The 20,044-nt window shown below is 39.6% G+C and overlaps 1 protein-coding gene across 1 annotated transcript; it reads right to left on the bottom strand.

Moving 5' to 3' along the window:
* Positions 1-250: 250 nt before the first annotated feature.
* Positions 251-20,022, bottom strand: top2b (DNA topoisomerase II beta). Its single transcript, XM_076157219.1, has 36 exons — positions 19,499-20,022; positions 18,150-18,314; positions 17,255-17,345; positions 16,090-16,153; positions 14,893-15,038; positions 14,686-14,783; positions 14,055-14,267; positions 13,768-13,941; positions 12,889-12,990; positions 12,657-12,794; positions 12,427-12,565; positions 11,999-12,156; positions 11,438-11,563; positions 11,231-11,341; positions 10,451-10,556; positions 10,208-10,317; positions 9,538-9,630; positions 9,221-9,335; positions 8,547-8,668; positions 8,164-8,312; positions 7,629-7,860; positions 7,398-7,532; positions 6,797-6,997; positions 6,442-6,637; positions 6,245-6,336; positions 5,331-5,486; positions 4,713-4,796; positions 4,356-4,550; positions 3,445-3,604; positions 3,049-3,207; positions 2,628-2,850; positions 2,442-2,536; positions 1,927-2,016; positions 1,442-1,579; positions 1,247-1,335; positions 251-473 (listed from the first exon to the last, which is right to left on the bottom strand). The coding sequence occupies exons 1-36, from the start codon at positions 19,538-19,540 to the stop codon at positions 315-317; spliced, it is 4,866 nt and encodes a 1,621-aa protein (XP_076013334.1). The 5' UTR covers positions 19,541-20,022; the 3' UTR covers positions 251-314.
* Positions 20,023-20,044: the final 22 nt, after the last annotated feature.

Raw genomic sequence — 20,044 nt, forward strand, 5'->3', positions numbered from 1 at the left:
GACATTTCATTGTTTACTTTTCAACTTCATGTTCAAAAAGTTACATAGTATTTTAACAATTAAAATGTGCTAAAGCACAACCGTTCTACATTTCTAAAAGCTGCTTCAGACAAATACAGAACATTTCAATGAGAATAAAAAAGAAACCTGCATATGTATAAGAAAAAGTGTAAAACACCTACACATTAAAATCATTGAACAACACCATTAAGGAAAATAAAATGTTAACAGGGAAATGTACAAAAGTCTGTGGTAATGCAGAACAGGAGGGAATTTCCATACAAGCAAAAAGTATGAATGTGACCAAAACTGTTTTAATTGAACATGTCTTCATCGTCGCCGTCTTCTTCATTGTCTGACTCTGCAAAGTACCTCACCTCTTTCTTGGCCCTGCCTGACCGAGATGCGTTCATCGCACTCAGGCTGAGGCTGTTATCCTCTTCTTCGTCATCTGATGGAGCTTTCTGAGGCTTCTACACAGGATCATAAAAAAAATAACATTATTGTACTTTTATGCATTCACATTACCGCTGTAATCAAACTGAACAAAGGGAATTTGCCATCTTAAGGTCTTGATATACTTTGACTGCACAGCATAGAATGGTCGTATTTATGTACAAGAATAGATAGTTCCAAATTCTGTCTCCCCCCCACCTACAGCCAGCTTTAAAATAGAGGTGAACGTGAATGTTATCATGTTGTGATTACTATACAGACAGTCGCATTGTTTAAAATTGAAATGGCTATTAAAGCAAAATTTGGCATTTATCACATACCATTGTTAGTTCCCTATTAAAAAAGGAGAACTTTTGGCCATTTGCTATACAAATAGAGTGTATTATAGTTATTATTATTATTATTATTATAACCAGCAATAAAAGTCTTCAGATAACCAATCAAGAAAACTAATCTTGGCATAGATTTGATAAAAAGTTGAAATTTTGGTGGAGTGGGTGTGTATAGGCTCACTTCACTTACTTAACTTATCACAATAACACAGCGTACAACCATTATCTGATCATTCCAGATATTTTAGTTTAGACGAGACATTTTCTGTCGCAGGAATTTAAAACTGAGGTTAATTAAGTGGGTGATTTGTTGTGATGTTGTGTTGTGCTGAAGACATAGTTCCTAATCAATAAAAAGGTAGGTTAAGTGAAAGTATAAGCAAATGTCCCTGCTGTATTTCTATCTCTACTTTTGTCACGAGATGTAAACTATACATGATCCAGATCCAGATACTCACTTTAGTGGCACTTTTTCCTGCCTTCTTCATTGGACTGTATTCATCATCCCCAGAGCCAGAAGTCTTCCTCTTCCTTCCTCTGCCCTTTCCTGTACAGAGGTCACCAAAGCAGAGTTATAAAGAAAAAAATCCACCATCAGAATTTACACAAGGCAACATTCCAGAACCTTCCATCACTACAATTCCCTACAGTACCTTTAGAAGGAGGTGTCTTCTTGGACCCGGACTCCAAGTCAGAGTCAGAGTCCCAGATGGATTTATCTGGTTTCTTTACTTTTGGTGTAGCTGGCTTTTTAGGTTTAGGGGTTCCATCAGAAGGTTTCTTCGGTGTGACTGATCACAAAAGATAACATACGTGTTAAAAATGCATGACAGGGTGGACTCAGCTGCTACAATTCATCACAAAACACTACACTACTGCCACATTGAATACTGGCAGCCAAGAATAAATCCTAAACTTGGGAGTCACGAAGGAAATAGTACTGATAGCTCCTTTAAAAAGCCGAATTAGAATGACTATTAAAACTGTATAATGGATTAAATTCATTGGACACAGTTCCGGTGGGTCCCGTCTTGACTGTACCCATATTCATAAACAAGTCTACTTTGGAAGGCCTCCTCTCCTCATCTCATTGCATTAGTCTTTAGTCGTTCCAATAGTGGACGTGATTCAATATTACCTTTCTTTGCTGGCGTAGTGTCGAATGCAGGTTTGCTTGAGTAAGTGGAGAAGACTGGGGTGTTGTCATCACTGTCAGACTTGGATGCATCTACAAGACAAAGACAAGAATGTTTTGACAATGTCCACTGATTTTCATTTTGTCCATTTTGATGACCTCTCAAAATCTAATTTGTCCTTAATAATGGGAGAATCTGACATTATTAAAGCTACATGGTGTAAGCATTGATCTGCATGCTCATAGCAAATGGCAAACATGCAAGATGCTGGTTGGTCATCACAGCCAATCAAGAGTTAATCATAAAGACGTTTACAACTGAACAAATCCTGCTTCTACAAAATATCACATATAGCTGTAAAACTTGAAAATGAACAGATTTTCTTTGTTTTGTGTGATACTAAATCGATACATTGCAATGTAATTGATTATGTCAGTTTCTAAACCCCGTGTATAAGTGAATATAAATAATTCTAACGGCTGAAAGGGTTAAATAGATTTCCTGTGGTATGACTCACCACTGTCAATGCTTTTTTCAGAGAAGGCAAACTTGGATGAGAAGATGCTGGTGGGAGTCGTCTCTTTCTTTTTCGGTGCTGGTGCTGGTGTGGGCCTGCAGAAATGCGGGAAAACAAGACCACGTAAATAAAACAAAAACATTTCTTTATGTCCTATTGCACTCTGAACTGCACTTCAAGTCTTACGTGACTGTTGGTTTTGGAGGGAAGATCTCTAGATCGTCGTCGTCATCATCGACGTCATCATCGTCAATTTGTTCGCTGCAGCGCTCCTTGGTCTCAGGGGCGGGGAAGTCTTCCTTGTAGGACCTTACTGGAGAGGAAACTGCGTCGTCGTCCCCGTTTTCCTCTTCGTTGGCTCCCTCGTCTTCCTCCTCCGAGAAGTCAAATGTGTATTTTGGCTTGGAAGCTAAAATGATTCAGGGTTTTATTTCGGTTAAATCGCATTGTGATACCTTGGGATTCTTGTAACTTAATACAATAATCATTCATGTTGCTGATTGATTGCATCAGACTGACTGAGGCTTGGCACACCTGAGCAAACGTAGACAGAGATCTTTGGGCACTAAAAATCAATCTACCTTCATATTCTGTTATGTGACCGTACCTGATAACCTCTGGGACTTTGTTTCTCTGGGTATGACGGGTTGACTGTTCTCCAGGTCGCTCTCAGACTTAGATTCGTCCTCAGACCAGGGATTTCGCTTCTTGACCTTCTTGATAGGACTGCCTTTGGGTCCTGGGGTTTTTCTTACTCTGGGAGTTCCTGTAACACATAAATTCAATTCAATTTAAAGGCTGAGTATTCACAGTATCTAAGGATTCATTAATAAACTGCTCCTTACTAAACCTCATAAGGTTACTTGCTAACTTTTCCATCCATGTACAAACTTTAAACTGTGGATGAAATCACTCATCTGTGTGACTACCTCAACTCTTTACTAATACACATGTATCAATACATTGCTACATTTTGATCAATAAAGAAGATGAAGGCACCAACCAGGCTCCTTCTTCTCTTTCTTGACACGTGGAGTCTTTGGTTTGGGCACAGAGATTTCTCCCGTTCCCGTTCCCGTTCCCGTTCCCATTCCCGTCCCGCTCCCGTCTCCACCCAAACCATCGTCATCAATCTCCAACTTCAAGGTTGAGTCCAGGTCACCCTAAAAGACAAATCTCTATGAAACAATCCTGCATATATTTTTTGTAATATACAAACAGAGAAACAACTTTCTGGCTACTATGTTGTTGTACTTCAGCTTGGATAGTCTTATGTGTGGACTGCATATCGTAAAACTTGGATCAACATTTACCCAACACGTTATGTATCTATTTTGCCAATTTGTCAATGAAACTTAGGGGACATGATCCACGGAAGAATCCATTTCTCTTTGGTAAGGGTCGGTCTAATGTTGCTATTGTAATAATCACTTTTTGGCCTATAACTTTTGAATATAAAGTCAGAAAAGCTAGATACTTCCTAGGGTCTATCCACATTCATTGAATTTTGATTCTATAACTTACAGATTATTAATAGGTCAAAACATAAAAAAACATAAGTGGATTCTTCCCTGGATCAAGTCCAACCATTTGACCAACATTCAGTAAAATCCACCAAAAGGTTTACGAGATATCCTGCTAACAGACAAACAGACAAACATAAATATATATATATATACATAACCTCCCACACAAAGGTAAAAATAGTTCAATTGCTTTGCCATCTCAGGTTTAACCTAGAGTTGTCAAGGTTACAATCATTATAATGCATTATCATTCAGCGACTTTGCTAAAAACTCTGGCGCGGGACAAGTTCAAACCTCTTCTGACACTTTCCCTATCAATTGTAGTTTCATTCAGTTTCATTATTATTCTCCAGGTGACCTTTCCTTTTGAAAACACAGCATGTATTACCTTCTTCTTTTTGGTAAGTTTCTTGGCAGCGTCAGCCTTGAAAGCCAGAGTGGGTGGCTCAATCCTGCGGCCGAACGGTGAGGGCAGGGTCTCCTCCAGGTTCAACTTCTTTGCTTTCGGTTTGCCCACTTTACCCTTCACTAGTTTGATGGCCCTTCCTGCACTCTGCTCCTCTCGCTCCTGGGCCTCAACATTCTGAAAGATGAAGATGTGATTTGTTTAAACAAACACAACATTACCAGTCAATCATACCCTAGTAAACCACCCGAGTAAGATGTAGCCATAGCTGGGCAAATACACAGGAAAATGACAAATGTTTCAAACTTGAAGTCTACTCCAAGTACTCCATATACTTACATCTAATTCTTGGACAAAAACTGCCAGATCCTCCTTCCAAAGATCTTCTGAGCATTTCTTTTGAAGATCATTCAGCTCTCCTCTCTACACAGCAACATACATTCACTTTGTTAATGGTTTAAAAGTGTCTGGAAAAAGCAATCCTCAACTTTTTATAAACAGAAATTTGAAAAAGCACATGACAACAACACACAGAACAAAACTACAAAAGACTGTTTGCCAGTTTAATGTGCTTTAAAAACAGTACTTGAAGTGCATGTAAGTTCAAACTTGAAATGCCGGCTCAATATAAAAACAAACAAAATAAAATATATTTGATTTAATACTTGAATTTGGTGATGTGTTAAATATTTGACCAAATATGAATAACATCCAATGTACATCAGAATTTATGATATTATTACTTTGAATCCTTTAAACAGGAAGCAGGCATGAGATATTTACCTTCGTTTCTATGACATTTGCGCTGTGACTCAAAGTAAATCTCTGTTTAATTAATACATAAGCCTTGAATTCACAAATAGTTATAGTTTGCTCAGGGAGGGGGAGGTTTATATAAAGTGCATTAATTATCATGTGTGACTGCTCTCGTACACACACATCATAAACACTCCTTACCTTCAGGTCCCTCTGCTTGAGCAGTTCCTCCACCTTCTCCTTGCTCAGGCACCACAGAGGCATGTTTAGGATGTAGTTGAAATTTGGTCCGGACGTGGAGTCGGAATCTAGCGAGCTGTCACTTTCGTTGCCCTCTTGGGAGTCTTCTTCCAGAGCCTGCCAGAGACAAACAACATAATGGCAATCATACTACAGAAAAATCCAGCTTTAAATCACTGTCAAGTCTCATATCGCTCTGTGTAGTGGTAACCAAGAGATGCCTCGATGTCATTAAGTTTGTTGGGTTGGTGAATTTGGCTCCTATTTTTTTCTAATATATTTCAATAGTATCCTCTTTAGTGGGGATAAGAAAGTAATAATGAGATGATGTGGATTTAGACATTAGATACTGCATCTAGTCCTGTTGTGCTATGGGAAGTGCTCCCTCTATTGTTAGTTCTTAGTCACGGCAAATGATTACAGCAGAAAACCGAAAAGGATACATATGAAAACAATATTCTTTAATTGCAATACATCTTTGTGACAGTGGGGGTGGTTTTGAGACGGTATTGTGTATGTTTTGTAAGATTAGTCTACTTAGACAATTGCATCTGTGTCTAATTGCCACCAATACCAATCAGACAGTGACCTCTTACAGAGAGACAGCTGTGGTGGCCGCTGGATGTATGCAGATAGACAGACAACAGAGCAGAGTGGCAAGACCTGGTCCTGTATTTTAGATTAAAAAGGCTGAAAAGTTGTTCCTGCCTAATCTATATGGCACCACATGTGATGTGTACATAGAAAAATAAAAGTCTGGATGCATCCCTGTCTTTTTGTAATGACTGAACCAATCTTATATTAGTGAGTGCAGTTATTATTGTCAGATCCTGCCTTGTTTAAGTACGTAAATGTCACTATGATTAGGATTGTACCTTTTCCTGAGCCTTGCCCCAAGCAGCCACTGGATCTGATTCGAAGCCTTTCTGCACCAACATTCGGATCAGCTCACGTTTGGATTTGTTCTCTGTTAAGATACAAATATAAAGCAAAAAATCATATTACACACTTAACTCACTGCATTATAGCTTTAAGGACGTATTAAAGTTTAAAAACTGTCAAATATTCTTACCAATTGATACTTTTCCTTCAATCTTCTCCAATACAAAACGGGCTTGGTTGGACAATTTGGCTGCCTCGGCGCCCAAGCTGCCCACTAACCAATCTTTCCTCAGTTTGTAGTAGTGCAAGCGGAGCTCAAAGAACTCCTTGAGAATGTCTTGGACTGAATCATACCTCTTGAGACAACCCATGTGGTCAAACAGCACCTGAAGATAAAACAAACACATTTAAGGGCAGTTGTTAAAAAATCTTACATTTGCACAGTATCCACAACTACAAAAGCACCTAAGGTCATAGAGTCTAGGGATGCTGAGCCTTTCCTAGTTTAGAAACATAGCAGAGAGGTCAGAAAGTTAAGAGTTTACCATGGAGTTGCATGTGAGGCTGGATTGGAGCTTGAACACTTTGTGGAGGCCGGCTGCCTCGGCTTGGGCCAGTTTCTCCTCAGACATCCGAACCAGAAATTTAACTGTGGAATCGGTGTGATATTCCTTGTAGTCGCTGATGAGTGCAGGGGTTTTGTCTGTACCCTGCAGCATGGGCTCCAGCACAGACTCCTTATAAGCCTGCACAAAAACAGCAAAGGTCAAACATATAGCACTGGGAAGGAAGGAAGGATTGGATAATGCAAATCAGAACACATGCACATATTAGAACATCCTTAGTAAGACCAAATGTATACACTGTTATTTGCAACTCATGATATTCAGTTACATAAATGTGAATGAATATACACATTAATGTATTGTTATGATGTATTTATTTACTTTTTCATATGTTCCGTCCAAATTTCATGTAACATGTTCATTTATTTTTTTATTGATCTATTTATAATCCCAGTTCTGTTTATCGCAAACATTTGGACACTTTTCCTATAGAAAAATTAAAAAAAAGTATTGTGTCCAGCAGAGATAAGAAAATAAAAAAGTGAACAGCATGATACAACAGAAGGACCTGGAAGCGTACCTGTGTCCATGTTCTAACTGGAAGCTCTGTGATCTCAATTGTGGTTTTGTCAATGACCGATACTTCCCCACTGAGCAAGTACTGGTTTTGTCCCAGTTCATGGAGCAGACCTTTGAAATTTTTGTAGCGGGGAAGCTGTTGTGAAAAAAAATAAATGGGAGAAATTGATGAGTAAGAAAAACAGAGGAAGGCGATCTCATATTACATTCAAGAACTCTGTCGCATCCTTACCATAGGCAGGGGGTCTTGGTGGTTCAACATGCGGTTGATATTGTTGACAATCTCTCGGGGGTCGTAGTTGGGGATCTTGCACGCCCAGCCTGTCCCGATACCCTCAGCACCATTCACCAGTACCATCGGAATAATGGGAATGTACCACTCAGGCTCTACCTTCTGGTTATCATCGAAGAGGAACTTAAGCAGGTTGGAATCCACTGCTGGGAACAACAGTTTGGCGAGAGGACTGCAGGGAAATGAGAAATGTTACTTACCATCATCGTGTTATTGATTGAATATTTACAAGGCTGTACTCCTAATATGAACGATGATACACAAGGAAGCCCTTAACCTTGATTCTCTTTCAACATCTTGGAGAGATTCCACAGGATATAAATAAACACGGAAATGTTATTGATATTATCCTTGATTATACTGGAGGGTTTAAAGTCAATGGTCTTAATAATGCTTGAGAAACAATCTATTATAATTACAGATTATCAATTGTAAACAAAGTAAATAAGACACTCAAGACACTGGCAGCCTTTACCTGAGCATGGTGAAGATGTAACGAGGACTGGCAGCGTCTTTGCCTCCATTTATACGAGTACCAAATTGACCCAGAGGCTGCAGGATGTTCACGTTATTACTGCCCACAAAGTTCTGGGCCAAGTTCACAATGGTCATCATCAGGGCTTGCTGGTTAGATCGATGGAAATGGTTCGGTCAGTAATAAGTATTAAAATGCAGAACAGAGAATTACCTGTACACCACAGGTTACAGAATTAGGCAATGATAAAACTAGGTGCAGGGTTGAGACTCTATAGTTATGTATTCCATCTCTGTGAGATACATATAATATCTTGAAACACTAGTTAGAGTGTTACTAACAAATGACGGGTGTGAAATTCAACGCCATACATGTTAACGTACCTCTCCGTGATGGTAAGCAGACATCTCTGCCACTGAACCGGCCAGCTGTGCCACTTTCACTTCTCTTTTGTCATTCCTCTTAAAGCAGGTGAACATCACCTTCCTCTGGCCTGGCTTCAAGCCTGGAGACAAAACACTCTATCAGAAGGAGACCATAGGCAATTCTAAAAACACAGTGTGAAATGTAATGTGCAGGTAAGGGAAACTACCACTACACACAATATTCTTCCTTCAATAAATGTCAATGCCAACCTCCTCCTTGAAAGAGGTTTTACTACGGTAAATTTCAGGTGTATGAAATCCGTGTGATGCAATTGCCTGACATATGTTAGTAAATAATACATTTCAACCAAGTGTCAACCTCATATAGCTTCAAGAAAATAAAAAACAGCACAGCAAGGGCCGGTCCTACGAAGGAAGATCAACAAACCTCTGTGTAAGATAGCTTGACAGTTTCAATTTAACTCAACTTTAATTTGACAAAATCGAAACCCCTCAATCAGGCTTAAACACAGGCCGTCTATGCTCCTATAAAAGGGGGATGCGATCAGAAGTGAGTCAACTACATGACTTAAATCAGACTTAAGCCTCAATTTAGCAGACTAACCGCTTAATCTCTCTTTGTAGTACAGGCCTCAAAACTGTTGACAGAGGAAAAAAGTTGATATACAAACCATCAACCAATGATGGAATGGATCTCTCGTTGTCAGAGTTGGAAAATAGGATTAGCTCTTTGTTGATGAAGTCATTGTAGGAGAGGTGCCTGGCTTGAGTTCCATACAGGTATTGCTGGAAGATGAAAATTTTAATTCCATTTAAAAAGAAAAAACATAATCCAGATAGAGGCAGACAAACACACACACGCACACACACACACACACACACACACACGCACACACACACACACACACACACACACACACACACAAAAAACTATACTAACTACTTCCCGCCCCTAATCATTGCTTCCTTCTCGGCAACAGGGACAAACCTCTGGCAGGCCGTGCATCCTCCTCTGACGTCTGTCCTCCATGAAGTTAGTCAGCCACTCCTTCCTGTCATCTGTCTTCTTCTTACTAAAGGCCTGGATGAAAAAAAACACAAACGCTGCAGCTTAATATTCATACCTGTCAAAGAGTTTCCGATATTGTTCATCATTGATTTAGTTTATATGTTTTCTCAAGTGGCAAGTCAAGATAGACAGCCTACACTGCCTATAGAGAAGATGTGTATACTGCAAAGTAAGACTCAGTCTACACCATATTTGAGTAATTACTGTATTTTGACCAAGAATGAAGCTCACAAGAAGATATACAAACATTTACACAATAAGTCCAAGTCACTGTCCATTAATAATGATGGTCTAAATAACCCTGTACAGCTACCAGCAACTGTGTTAATGCGTTTTCAGAATGCTTAAACTTAGACGGGTCCCACCCCGCTTTCACACCTCACCAGACACAGTCAATCACTGGCTGAAGCTGACTGATTTAGAAACTCTTGGGTTTAGAAGCTCACAAGTTTGACTAGACACAGTGTTCTCATTTTGCAGAAAGCACTCTAACTATTCTACAGGCACTTCAGAAGCTCACTGAAGCTTTTAGCCGTGTGTAGAGTAAGTAGAAAGCCCAGTGAGCACAGCACAGTTGTATTTAACTCACTAGAGTGATGGCAGCGTCATCTTCAGCACCGCCGTAACGGAACATGATGCGGTGCCTCTCCATCTCAGCAAAGTACTCCTTTGCCTCTTTGCTTGTGCTAGTTCCCAAACCTAGAACACAGATTTAAGAAAGATATATTGAAGCAAATATTAGAACACATAAAGCACATAATAACAACATAACAATAGGGGCTTACTTTGACCTTTTCCACTCCCAAGTTGCAAATGATATTTAAACACAAACCTTTGTAGTACTTTATATGCCAGGTTTTGTAGTTCTCTGTGTGTTTCTTCCATTCGTCAAACTCTGGAATGCTGTAGAAGGCCAACTCCTGTTTGTTCTTGCTCGCCTGCGGACACAAACCAACCAATGCTCACAATTCATTCATTAACTTGTGGTGCATACAGCAACGCACAGGCGAACAGAGTTATTACTACCACCTGCAGGTGCAAGTTGCCTGCAAGGCCTCGTTCCCAAACCTTTACAAATCTGATTCTATTGGGGCGATTTCCACATAATGCTCAGTTGTGGGGTTTTCCTGCTTGCTAGCTGTGAGTAGGCGAATCACACTCGGGAGGAAAAGAAGAGATATCTGTGTCTTTGCACACCACTTACAAACCACATCGAAAGAAAAAGGGAATGCATTTTGCGAGGGGAATTAAGTCAATTGATTCTCAGTTATATAAAAAATGCAGTATTGTAAAGATGCTAATAAGGAAACGATGTCTTCTCTATTGTGAAGCTCACCAAGAAGTCGTACGATAAGCTAATGTTTGCATGTGACGTCAACGCAGCACATGCTTTTCAAAACAAACTCAAGAAAAAGAAAAAAGCCCACATCTTAGCTTATGAAACAAATCTGACTTAATAAAAGAATGAAAATCTAAGTCAAAATTAACACCACTTCAAAAACTAACGTTGAAATAATAATGTAACGTCTCATATTTTGCAGCTTAATATTGCTTACGCCTAGCTGTGGATTGAGGGGTTAATGTAATTATATGCATGTGTGTGCGTGTTTACTTTGACAATGGGCGTGATGAACTCCTCCAGGAATGTGTGTTTCAGTAGGGACGGCCAGTTGTGATGGAAAAAGTTGATCAGTAGACCTTTGATATGGGAGCCATCTTGATCCTGAGAGAGAAAGAAAAGAATGCAAAAGCCCTCAGCATAGCAGGTTTTTGTATGTTAGCACCAAAAGTTCACAAGATTCTGAAGTTAGCAGGTCACCTGATCCGTCATGATCATGATCTTGCCATAGCGCAGGCTCCTCAGTGACTCTGGGTCTTCATAGCTCTTCTTGTATTGAAGGCCAACAATTTTGATGATGTTGTTAATCTCTGCATTTTCCATGATCTGTGGGCAAAAAGGGTTAAATTACAATCCAAAGACATCATGTGATTCATCTAATTTTTACATCAACAGTGAATTAAATTAGAATATATCAAAGTACTGCTAACAACTCAACTGAGAACCAACACCCTACTTTGCAGCTGTACACCCATAGGGCTCTATTTTTGCTTGATAGAAGCTTGACTTGTGTCCATTTTCAATTGGTAATTTATAATAAATCTAATATGAATGAATATCCATAACTATAAATATCCATAACCATAAATGAACAAAAAATTACCGTATTAGAGGGACTTGATAAAGGTTTGTCTATGTTTAGAAAAAATAGCTAATAGTACTAATCTGAATTTGTTTTGTTTATATTCTCAACCATTGGTATCTGTATCTGTTGTGGTCTACTACGAACTCCAGAAATGTAACAGATATCCAACTGCTTACCTGCTTGTGTGTGGCCTCTCGCACATTTAAGATCTTGCCTCTTAGAGGGAACACTCCATAGCGATCGCGCCCTATGACTCCCAATCCAGAGACAGCCAGAGATTTGGCTGAGTCTCCCTCAGTAAGGATAAGTGTGCATAAAGAGGAGTGTTTGCCACCTTAGACACACATATGAAAAAGACAAGGATCAGTGAAAAAACAATGTTTACAACGGCAGCTGACAACTCAACGTCATTACAGAAGGTACACTTTTTAGGTGATGATGTAGTGATGATGATGATGACCCGAACCATTACAGTAAATGCAATATGAAGCATTACAGGCACTTCCTGCGCTCCAGAGCTGTGACGTCGCTGTGCCGATGCAGTAACATTCAAAGTGAAGCATCATTCTCAAGGCTTTACTTGTTAATATTGACGTTCACTCACCAGCATCGTTAGCGTCGTCTAGTTTGGGAATGCCTTTGATCTTGCTGTGCTTGACGGATGAGCACTTTTTATTCAGCTGTGTCTGAGCCTTGAACTTTACCCAGTTGAGTATACTCTCAACAATCCCACAGTTGGTTGCCTGCGGTGACAAAAAGAGAAATTCACAATAATGTGAGAATCTGTGAAAAGCAAAAAGAAGACTCGGGAGTTAAAAAGAGAAATGTCCTTACAGCCTTGACGAACTTCTCTGACAGAAGGCACTTTGACCCAAAGCTCTTGGTCTGGAGTGTCATGTTCTCCTTGGTCTGGGAGTCGAAGGAAGGATTCTCAATCAGTGCATTCACAAATACCCAGATATGGTTCTTCACCTGAAGCAGAAACAAAAGCAAAGTCACATCTGCAATCTGACTTTCACATTGCCCTTCAGTTTTTAACTGTTGCACAAATCCTTTGTCACGCCACCTGAAAGGGTTTGACTATGACGCCCGCTTTGTTCTTCTTCTTCACAACCTCAATGAGCTTGGCCACAATCTGGTCCACCACATAATCAACGTGTCTTCCACCCTGGAATTAAAAGAAGAGAAGTTACCGACTTAGATGTGATTTTAGATGTGAACTAAATTTTCATCTTAGTACAATAGCCCCTTCGTTAACCAAAAAGATGCAGAGACACTTATACATGCTTTTATTACAAGCCGCCTAGACTACTGTAAGTCAATTTTACTGGCCTAGCCAAGAAATCAAAAAGAAAACCACAACTCATTCAGAACACTGCAGCGAGTCCTAACATTACTAAACATTCAAACTAAGTAAAATGGTTTTCATGTGCCACTAAAAGGCCTGACTTTTATGGGACATGCTATTCATCTAATTTTTTTCCATATCTACACTACAAGTTGTTACGCCACTAACAGAAAGACAGAGAGAAAGAGAAAAGGATAGAGAGGAAGAGAAAGAGGAAGAGGAAGAGAAAGAGGAAGAGAAAGAGAAAGAGGAAGAGAAAGAGAAAGAGGAAGAGGAAGAGGAGGGGAGAAAGAGAAAGAGACATCACGCCATTGCAAATAAAAGAAAATTTTGCTTAAATCACTGTATAAAATAAATAGCATAGAGATTGATCGTCCTTGTCATGCTTGCATCAAATTCCCTATTATATATTTATATATCTGGATAAGAATCTGCAGTGTCCCTCAGTTCTGTAGACTACAATATTCTTGTTTAAATTGGTCTAATTTAATGTTTATTGTTGCGCTGTAAATGTTCTCTTTCATAAGATCAACATCTGTATGAAAGATGTTTGATTCAGTTTGATGGAGTTCTCATACTAATGTTGAATTTTGATACCTTGGTAGTTGCAATGCTGTTGACGAAGCTGATCTGCTGGAAGCCTTTCTCGCTCATGGTGAGGCAAACTTCCCACCGCTCGTTCACAGACTCGTTCACCACCTTCAGGGCTACGCCGGTTTCATCCAGTTTGTCCTTCACATAAAGATCCACATAGCTGCGAAAGCCGTTCACCTTTGGGTGGCCGAAAGAAGAGAGGTTAGGTAAAAATTGGTCAAATTCAACAAGTGCAGTGCCATTTCAAAATAATTTTGGATGTACAAAACAGAGAACAATGTGACACTTACAGGTAATTTCTTCCCATTGAGCGTGACCTTGACGCCCTTGCAGGAGCCAGCTATGTCATACGCTCTGCGGGTAAGAAGTGCTACAATATCTTTGTCCAGTTTCTCCATCTTGAACTTGGAAAGGTCCGGTTGGAACGTCACGCTTGTAAAATCGTCCCCGTCAAAGAACTTAATCTTGGGCTCGGCGGTCTTGGTCATGTTGTTTTGCCAGGTCTGCACTCAGAATCATACGAGAATCTTATCAACAAAAAGGAAGTCTACACGACAAAGCAAAGTAATGTATTCACAATTCACAAATTACTCCGGTTATGATACTCTTACATGACTTTGTGCGTTTCAAACTCTGATAACAACCACGTGATTATAGAACCGAAACCCCAAGGGTGCAACCACCGGTGATAATATTATATACAGACTTACCTCATCTATGTTCACAAATTCAACCCTAAAAACAACATGTACTTGACTGTTAAAAGTGGGAAAGTAATCAAAATAATGTAATATATATTGCTGTCCTATTTTAAATGATGCTCACAATCAATCACCTTAACATCGCCTCTTTTGTTTCTGGTAATTATATTAAGCTGTCACAAATGATTCAACAATTTAACTGTGAGGTCAGCATCCTCACCTGTTTGAAGCTGTGTCTGTACTCCTTACAGGCGGTTTCCACGGTGAACTTGGTACTGAAGATATTGCAGAGTTTAGCACCGTAGCCATTCCTACCACCTGGTGCCAAAACAGTAAAGTAAGCAAAGGTTCATATTCAGCTTTCAGGACTAACTTTGACAACCATCAATATAACAATGATTAAAGCCACTAACATGGTTGCCCATACCTGTCACCTTTTTCTCATCATCGTCATAGTTGCTGGAGGTGAGAAGGTGGCCGAAAATAAGAGCCGGGACGAACATCTTCTCATCCTTGTGTTCCACCACAGGAATTCCCTTACCGTTGTTCCAGACGGAGATGGTGTTTGATTCACTGTTGGAGGGCAAAGCAGTAGAAATTGAATATTCATCACATGCAAGAAACATTAAATGATCAATTCATTATCAAAATTGCCAATGATAAGTGTTCTGTCAATGGATATGACAATTCAGCAACCAGAGCCTTGAGTAAAATGGAATTATTCATCGCATGGCTTGTGGTAGTACAGGTAAAAAGGTGCCTATAAGTGCACAATCAAACACGCCAGAGTGTGTTAAACATATAAAAGGACATTAGCAGTGGAGCCCTAAGTGAAGCAGGAGCAATGGTTTCATTTATATAGTAGGAGACAGTAGAGAGAAAAGTGAGACGGCTGAAGGATAAGCTGCAGTTCAAGTAGCCAAATGTGGATGCAGCTGCCGGGCTATAGGTGAACCGTAAAAACAAGAGCATAGTGCGTCTCCATACAGGCTCATTATACAGCTTCACTGACATCCATCACCTCTAGATGCCTGCTCCTCACTGCCCACAAACCTCCGGTGTCTACTGTTTCACCAAACACGAGCAAAAATCAGGGTGTGGAGAAGACAAGAGAGCTCAATATAGATTGGCCAGGGGCTTCATTTAGAACATACTGCATAGAATCCTGACTAAAACATTGCGTACGCTGCAAATAGAGAAATGGCATGGGCATAGAAAAAGTCAGATTTATAAAGCCTGTACGCAATTTCCCCTTTACAAATCACAACCATCATAAAAAGGTTTTGTGTCAGAGTCAATGTTAGAGTCCAAGACCAAAAGAAAAACTCAGTAGAGGCAGAAATGCACGTACTTGTGCGAGGTGGAGATAAGAACAAATGTTTCGATTTTGTCGGCTGTAGCAGCAAGATAACAAATTAAAAATAAGACGTTACGTGAAACTATAAATGAGTCGAGTGGGAGAACGTTGCTGCTGCTGTTACAGAGTATTATCAGATAATAAGGTTTATGGTTCTTTCAGCTCTTTAAAAGACACAGCACACCTTTTTGATCCATACATATGCACATAAATGTACAAGCTCTACCCGGCACACACTAGCAGGTATTTGTGAAACACTCTACTCACGGGTCAATGGTGATCTTAATGGCTGTCATGTTCTTGTCCCTCTGTTTGTTGTCAGCTGCATTCACTATTATGAGAAGAGAAAATGACAATATTCAATTCATCTGTGTTTTTCAAGTATACCTTCTGAAATCAAAGTACTTTATTAGTTTTACCATAGCACTTAAGAAGTGTACATAAAGTGTATATAAAAGAACACACCATTGAAATATCATATAATCAAATAGGCAAGTTAAGGGAGTCACATCTTATTATTTCAACCCACTCCAGAGCGCAATTACAGCCAGACAGTCCCTACAGCTTTTCATAATTGGGTTTTATGCAAATTCAACAAAATAACGCAATTCTGCATCACGCTGCATAATTTGTAAATAAGTTTTCCACATGTTTACCGCAGAATTTTCAAAGATTATCAAACTCATGTGTGAGGGAAACCCATTCACCAAGGAGCTGAGCGGCATGTTGCAGAAGCAGCTGAAGCCCGTTCAGCTGATTAAGCCGCCCAACGGCACCAACGCATCCTGTCGGTTTGTTAAAGTCTAAGTAATACGGAAGTGGCGATGTGAAGCCAGTGTTGATTGCAACAAAAAACAGAAGTGAAAAAATCCTGATATGTACGGTACTTACATTTCACTTCATTTGTTAACATTTACGTTTGTCAATGTTTCTTTATTTATGTATTTCTTGATGTACAGTATCAGAGAAGTGTGATTCTTCCTCCCCATTGTATTAACTGATTATTATGCTGTGTTGGAATGTTTAAATGCAGCTGGCTTTTGTAAATATTGCCTTAACAATAGATCTAGTTCAACTATATTTTATCTTTAGCTATTTAAACTATGTGAATAGAAAAGAAAAAGTGTAAAAGTAGTGATTTATTGAAAGAAATGCTAAATTTGCTGCAAAATTAATTCAGGAAATTCCAGGAAAACCACAGATTTTGTAAATCGTAAAAATCACAAAACCTGGGGGGACTGGCCAGTCAATGAACTGGTATCATGACTGAATACCTTCATAAACAGACAGGTTAAGTCAAGTGTGCAAAGAAGAAACGCAATTACGAAAACAACATCATAATTCAGACAAGCTCAAATGACCAAGTGAACATTATGGTAAGAGATCACAGAATATGGCGTCAAAGCAAGATGGATGGAGTAGATTCGCTCACCAAGAATTTCATCGAAGATTTTGTACAATCCAGGAACGTAGGTGATTTCCCTCTGGTTCATTCCTAAGTCTTCATCAAAAACCCACAGTTGCTAGAAAAGGAAATAAAGACAACAACTTTAAATCCAGAGTGAACAACAAAAGAAAAAACGATGTCAATCCAAAAGGACAAAAAATTAAATATCCCAAATGTATCAGCTTTTAAACATATAAGCTTTTGGTACTACCCAAAGTACCAAAGGTATTTGTTTTGAAATAAGAAGCAAATTTAGGAAACTGGAACAAGAGAAGCAGCAGTGTTTCCTGAATGATTGGCTTCTGTGATTTGTTGATGCGGTAATCAATTTATTAAGCTTTCCACCACCAATTTGAATTCAACAAATATTTTTTTCATATTAATAGCAATGACTGACACCATAGACCCTCAGTGGACAATAAAGCTCACCAAACAGACCAACTCAGTTCTTTTACAGAGAACTGCCCAGAAAGACCAAGTGACACCTTTGGAAGAAAAAGAACAATCAGCCTTTATTTTCATTGTCATACGTGCAACAACATTTGTTCCCTACAATTAACCCGTCCTAGCCCAGCAACAGTGCAGCGCCCGGGGAACAACTCCAGGCCTAGTGTCTCGGTCAGGGCAAAAGTGATTAACCTTATGCAAAGGGTTTTGATGGTGGAACAGAATGAGACTGTCATTTTAATTGGTGGGTGGAAACCCACACAGACAGAGAGGGTAAACATGCTTACTCCAATGAGAGCCAGCGCAGGATTCAAACCCAGGGCCTTTTTGCTGTGAAGTAACAGTTTCACTGTGCTGCTTCAACCCGGTGTTAAAATCTGGTTATGACACTATAAAGAGTTTAACCTAAGATGGTCATTTACTCTGGACTCACCTGAGTGATGGGCTCCACTGAGCCAATGTATGTGTCTGGACGGAGGAGGATGTGCTCTAGCTGGGTCTTCTTCTGGTACACTCGCTCCACTGACAACTTTGAGCTTGTCTTCTCTTTCTTGGACCCGTCCATCCTTCCAGGATCACCTCTGCCATTTGACGCCTCCTGTTAAGCAGCATTGTTTAAGTCAAAGAGGGAAAAGTATGAAGATACATGCACATAGCTTTTTTTTCAAATGACTAAGTTGTTTATCGGTGTCACCACTATAGAAATAAACTGGAGTTGCATAGAGGCAATATGGCTAACACTCACTGTGAGCCTAACCCCAGTCATTATTACTGAAGGGCTGGAGAGGTAAAGTTATACTTAAAGTCTTACAGGAGTATGGAGCTGAGCTGTAACCCAAATCATTTTCATGGCAGAGTGACAGATGGCAGAGTGTTAACAGTATTATACAAATAATAAGAAATAGATGTACTTGGATAGAAATAAGCATGAACTTTTCTTCTCCATTGAATAGCAATAAGTGGTATTATAACCTAGTACCCATATAGGATTACTGAACACTACACAGATGCAAACTATCAACATCTGATTATGTATCTCTGGGACAAATCCGGTGGCCTGGAGCCTGATTTCGAGCGAAGAGTCTCTCCCCTGCTCCTCCTCCTCTCAGTTATCCCAAACACCAAGCGGGCAATGTATCCTCTCTATAATCACTAGCAATACACATCTCTCTGAACATAATTAAAGCTTTCAGCAGGACTTTATCATCTAGTGGAGTTCGACTTACAGTACATCGCTTTATAAACAACTTTGCCACCACCCTTTAACACTTTGCATTTCCAAAACAAATCACGGCTAAAATGCATGAAACTGATTTAATAGTCAATGGAGTTGTATGTGCTATGTACGCGTTGTTACTAACTACCAGATTTACTTATAATTCCCAGGTTATTGTGCTTTATTTCTGTTTAACCCTAATTTTGGTGATGGCAAGTAAGGGATAGCGGGCTGCTATTGACCGGTACAAGAGAAGTGTTGCTCTGGGACAATACGTTATGGCAGTCTATGGACGTTTACTACTATCAGTTAATGTCTTCGTAAACACCGTGTTATAGTCCTGTATTAAGTCTGACCCTCGATTTAGAAAACAGATCGTTCATTGTCTTGAACAAATTATATGAATGGATAGCCAGATTGCTAATTCAGGATTTGCTTGGCGATTTAAATCTTAATGACCCCCATACAATGTGCTCAGTTTCAGATTAGCACGTAGCCTTTATAAGAGCCCCGGTGTATCCACCAAATGCAATGTACACAATGTTATTGTTCGTAAACTAACTTACCATCCAAGCCAGACCCCCGCTCCCTGCTGCGCCGTTGGACATCTTTGTGATCCAAAATTTCCTTGATTCAGCTCGCAAAATCAATTAAAATTCCAGCGAAATTAAAAGGCCGTCGACATACAAATTCTTTCAATCGTTCTTTGCCATCAAAACATATTAACTTCCCATGTTTTCCGGTTCCAGTTGAGTGTTATTCGTGAGAGGTACCCAAACAATCACAGAAAAGAGGAGTGTGTCGCGGCTATTGTTAAAATCGACCAGCGGTGGTATAGTGGGCCTAAACTTCCAACAAAGATGCTAACCGGGCTACGTGCTACAAAATAAATACTGTACAAAAATGCAACTATTAAATAAGCTTACAATTCCATGTCAAATAAAAAGTGAGATAATTTAAAGCGAAATACTACGGAAGCACCACTATACTTAAATACTTTTTATTGAGAAATAAAGCGATTATTAGCTAGCAACAAACGCTATCCGGCTCCGCCATCTGCAAGATAGACGGCAACTCATCACAGGTAACAGCCAACCACACGCCTGCTTTTC

The sequence above is a fragment of the Genypterus blacodes genome, unplaced genomic scaffold (assembly GCF_046128005.1).
Source record: "Genypterus blacodes isolate CSIRO-AG114 ecotype Tasmania unplaced genomic scaffold, CSIRO-AGI_Gbla_v1 ptg000072l_1, whole genome shotgun sequence".
Taxonomy (NCBI): Eukaryota; Metazoa; Chordata; class Actinopteri; order Ophidiiformes; family Ophidiidae; genus Genypterus; species Genypterus blacodes.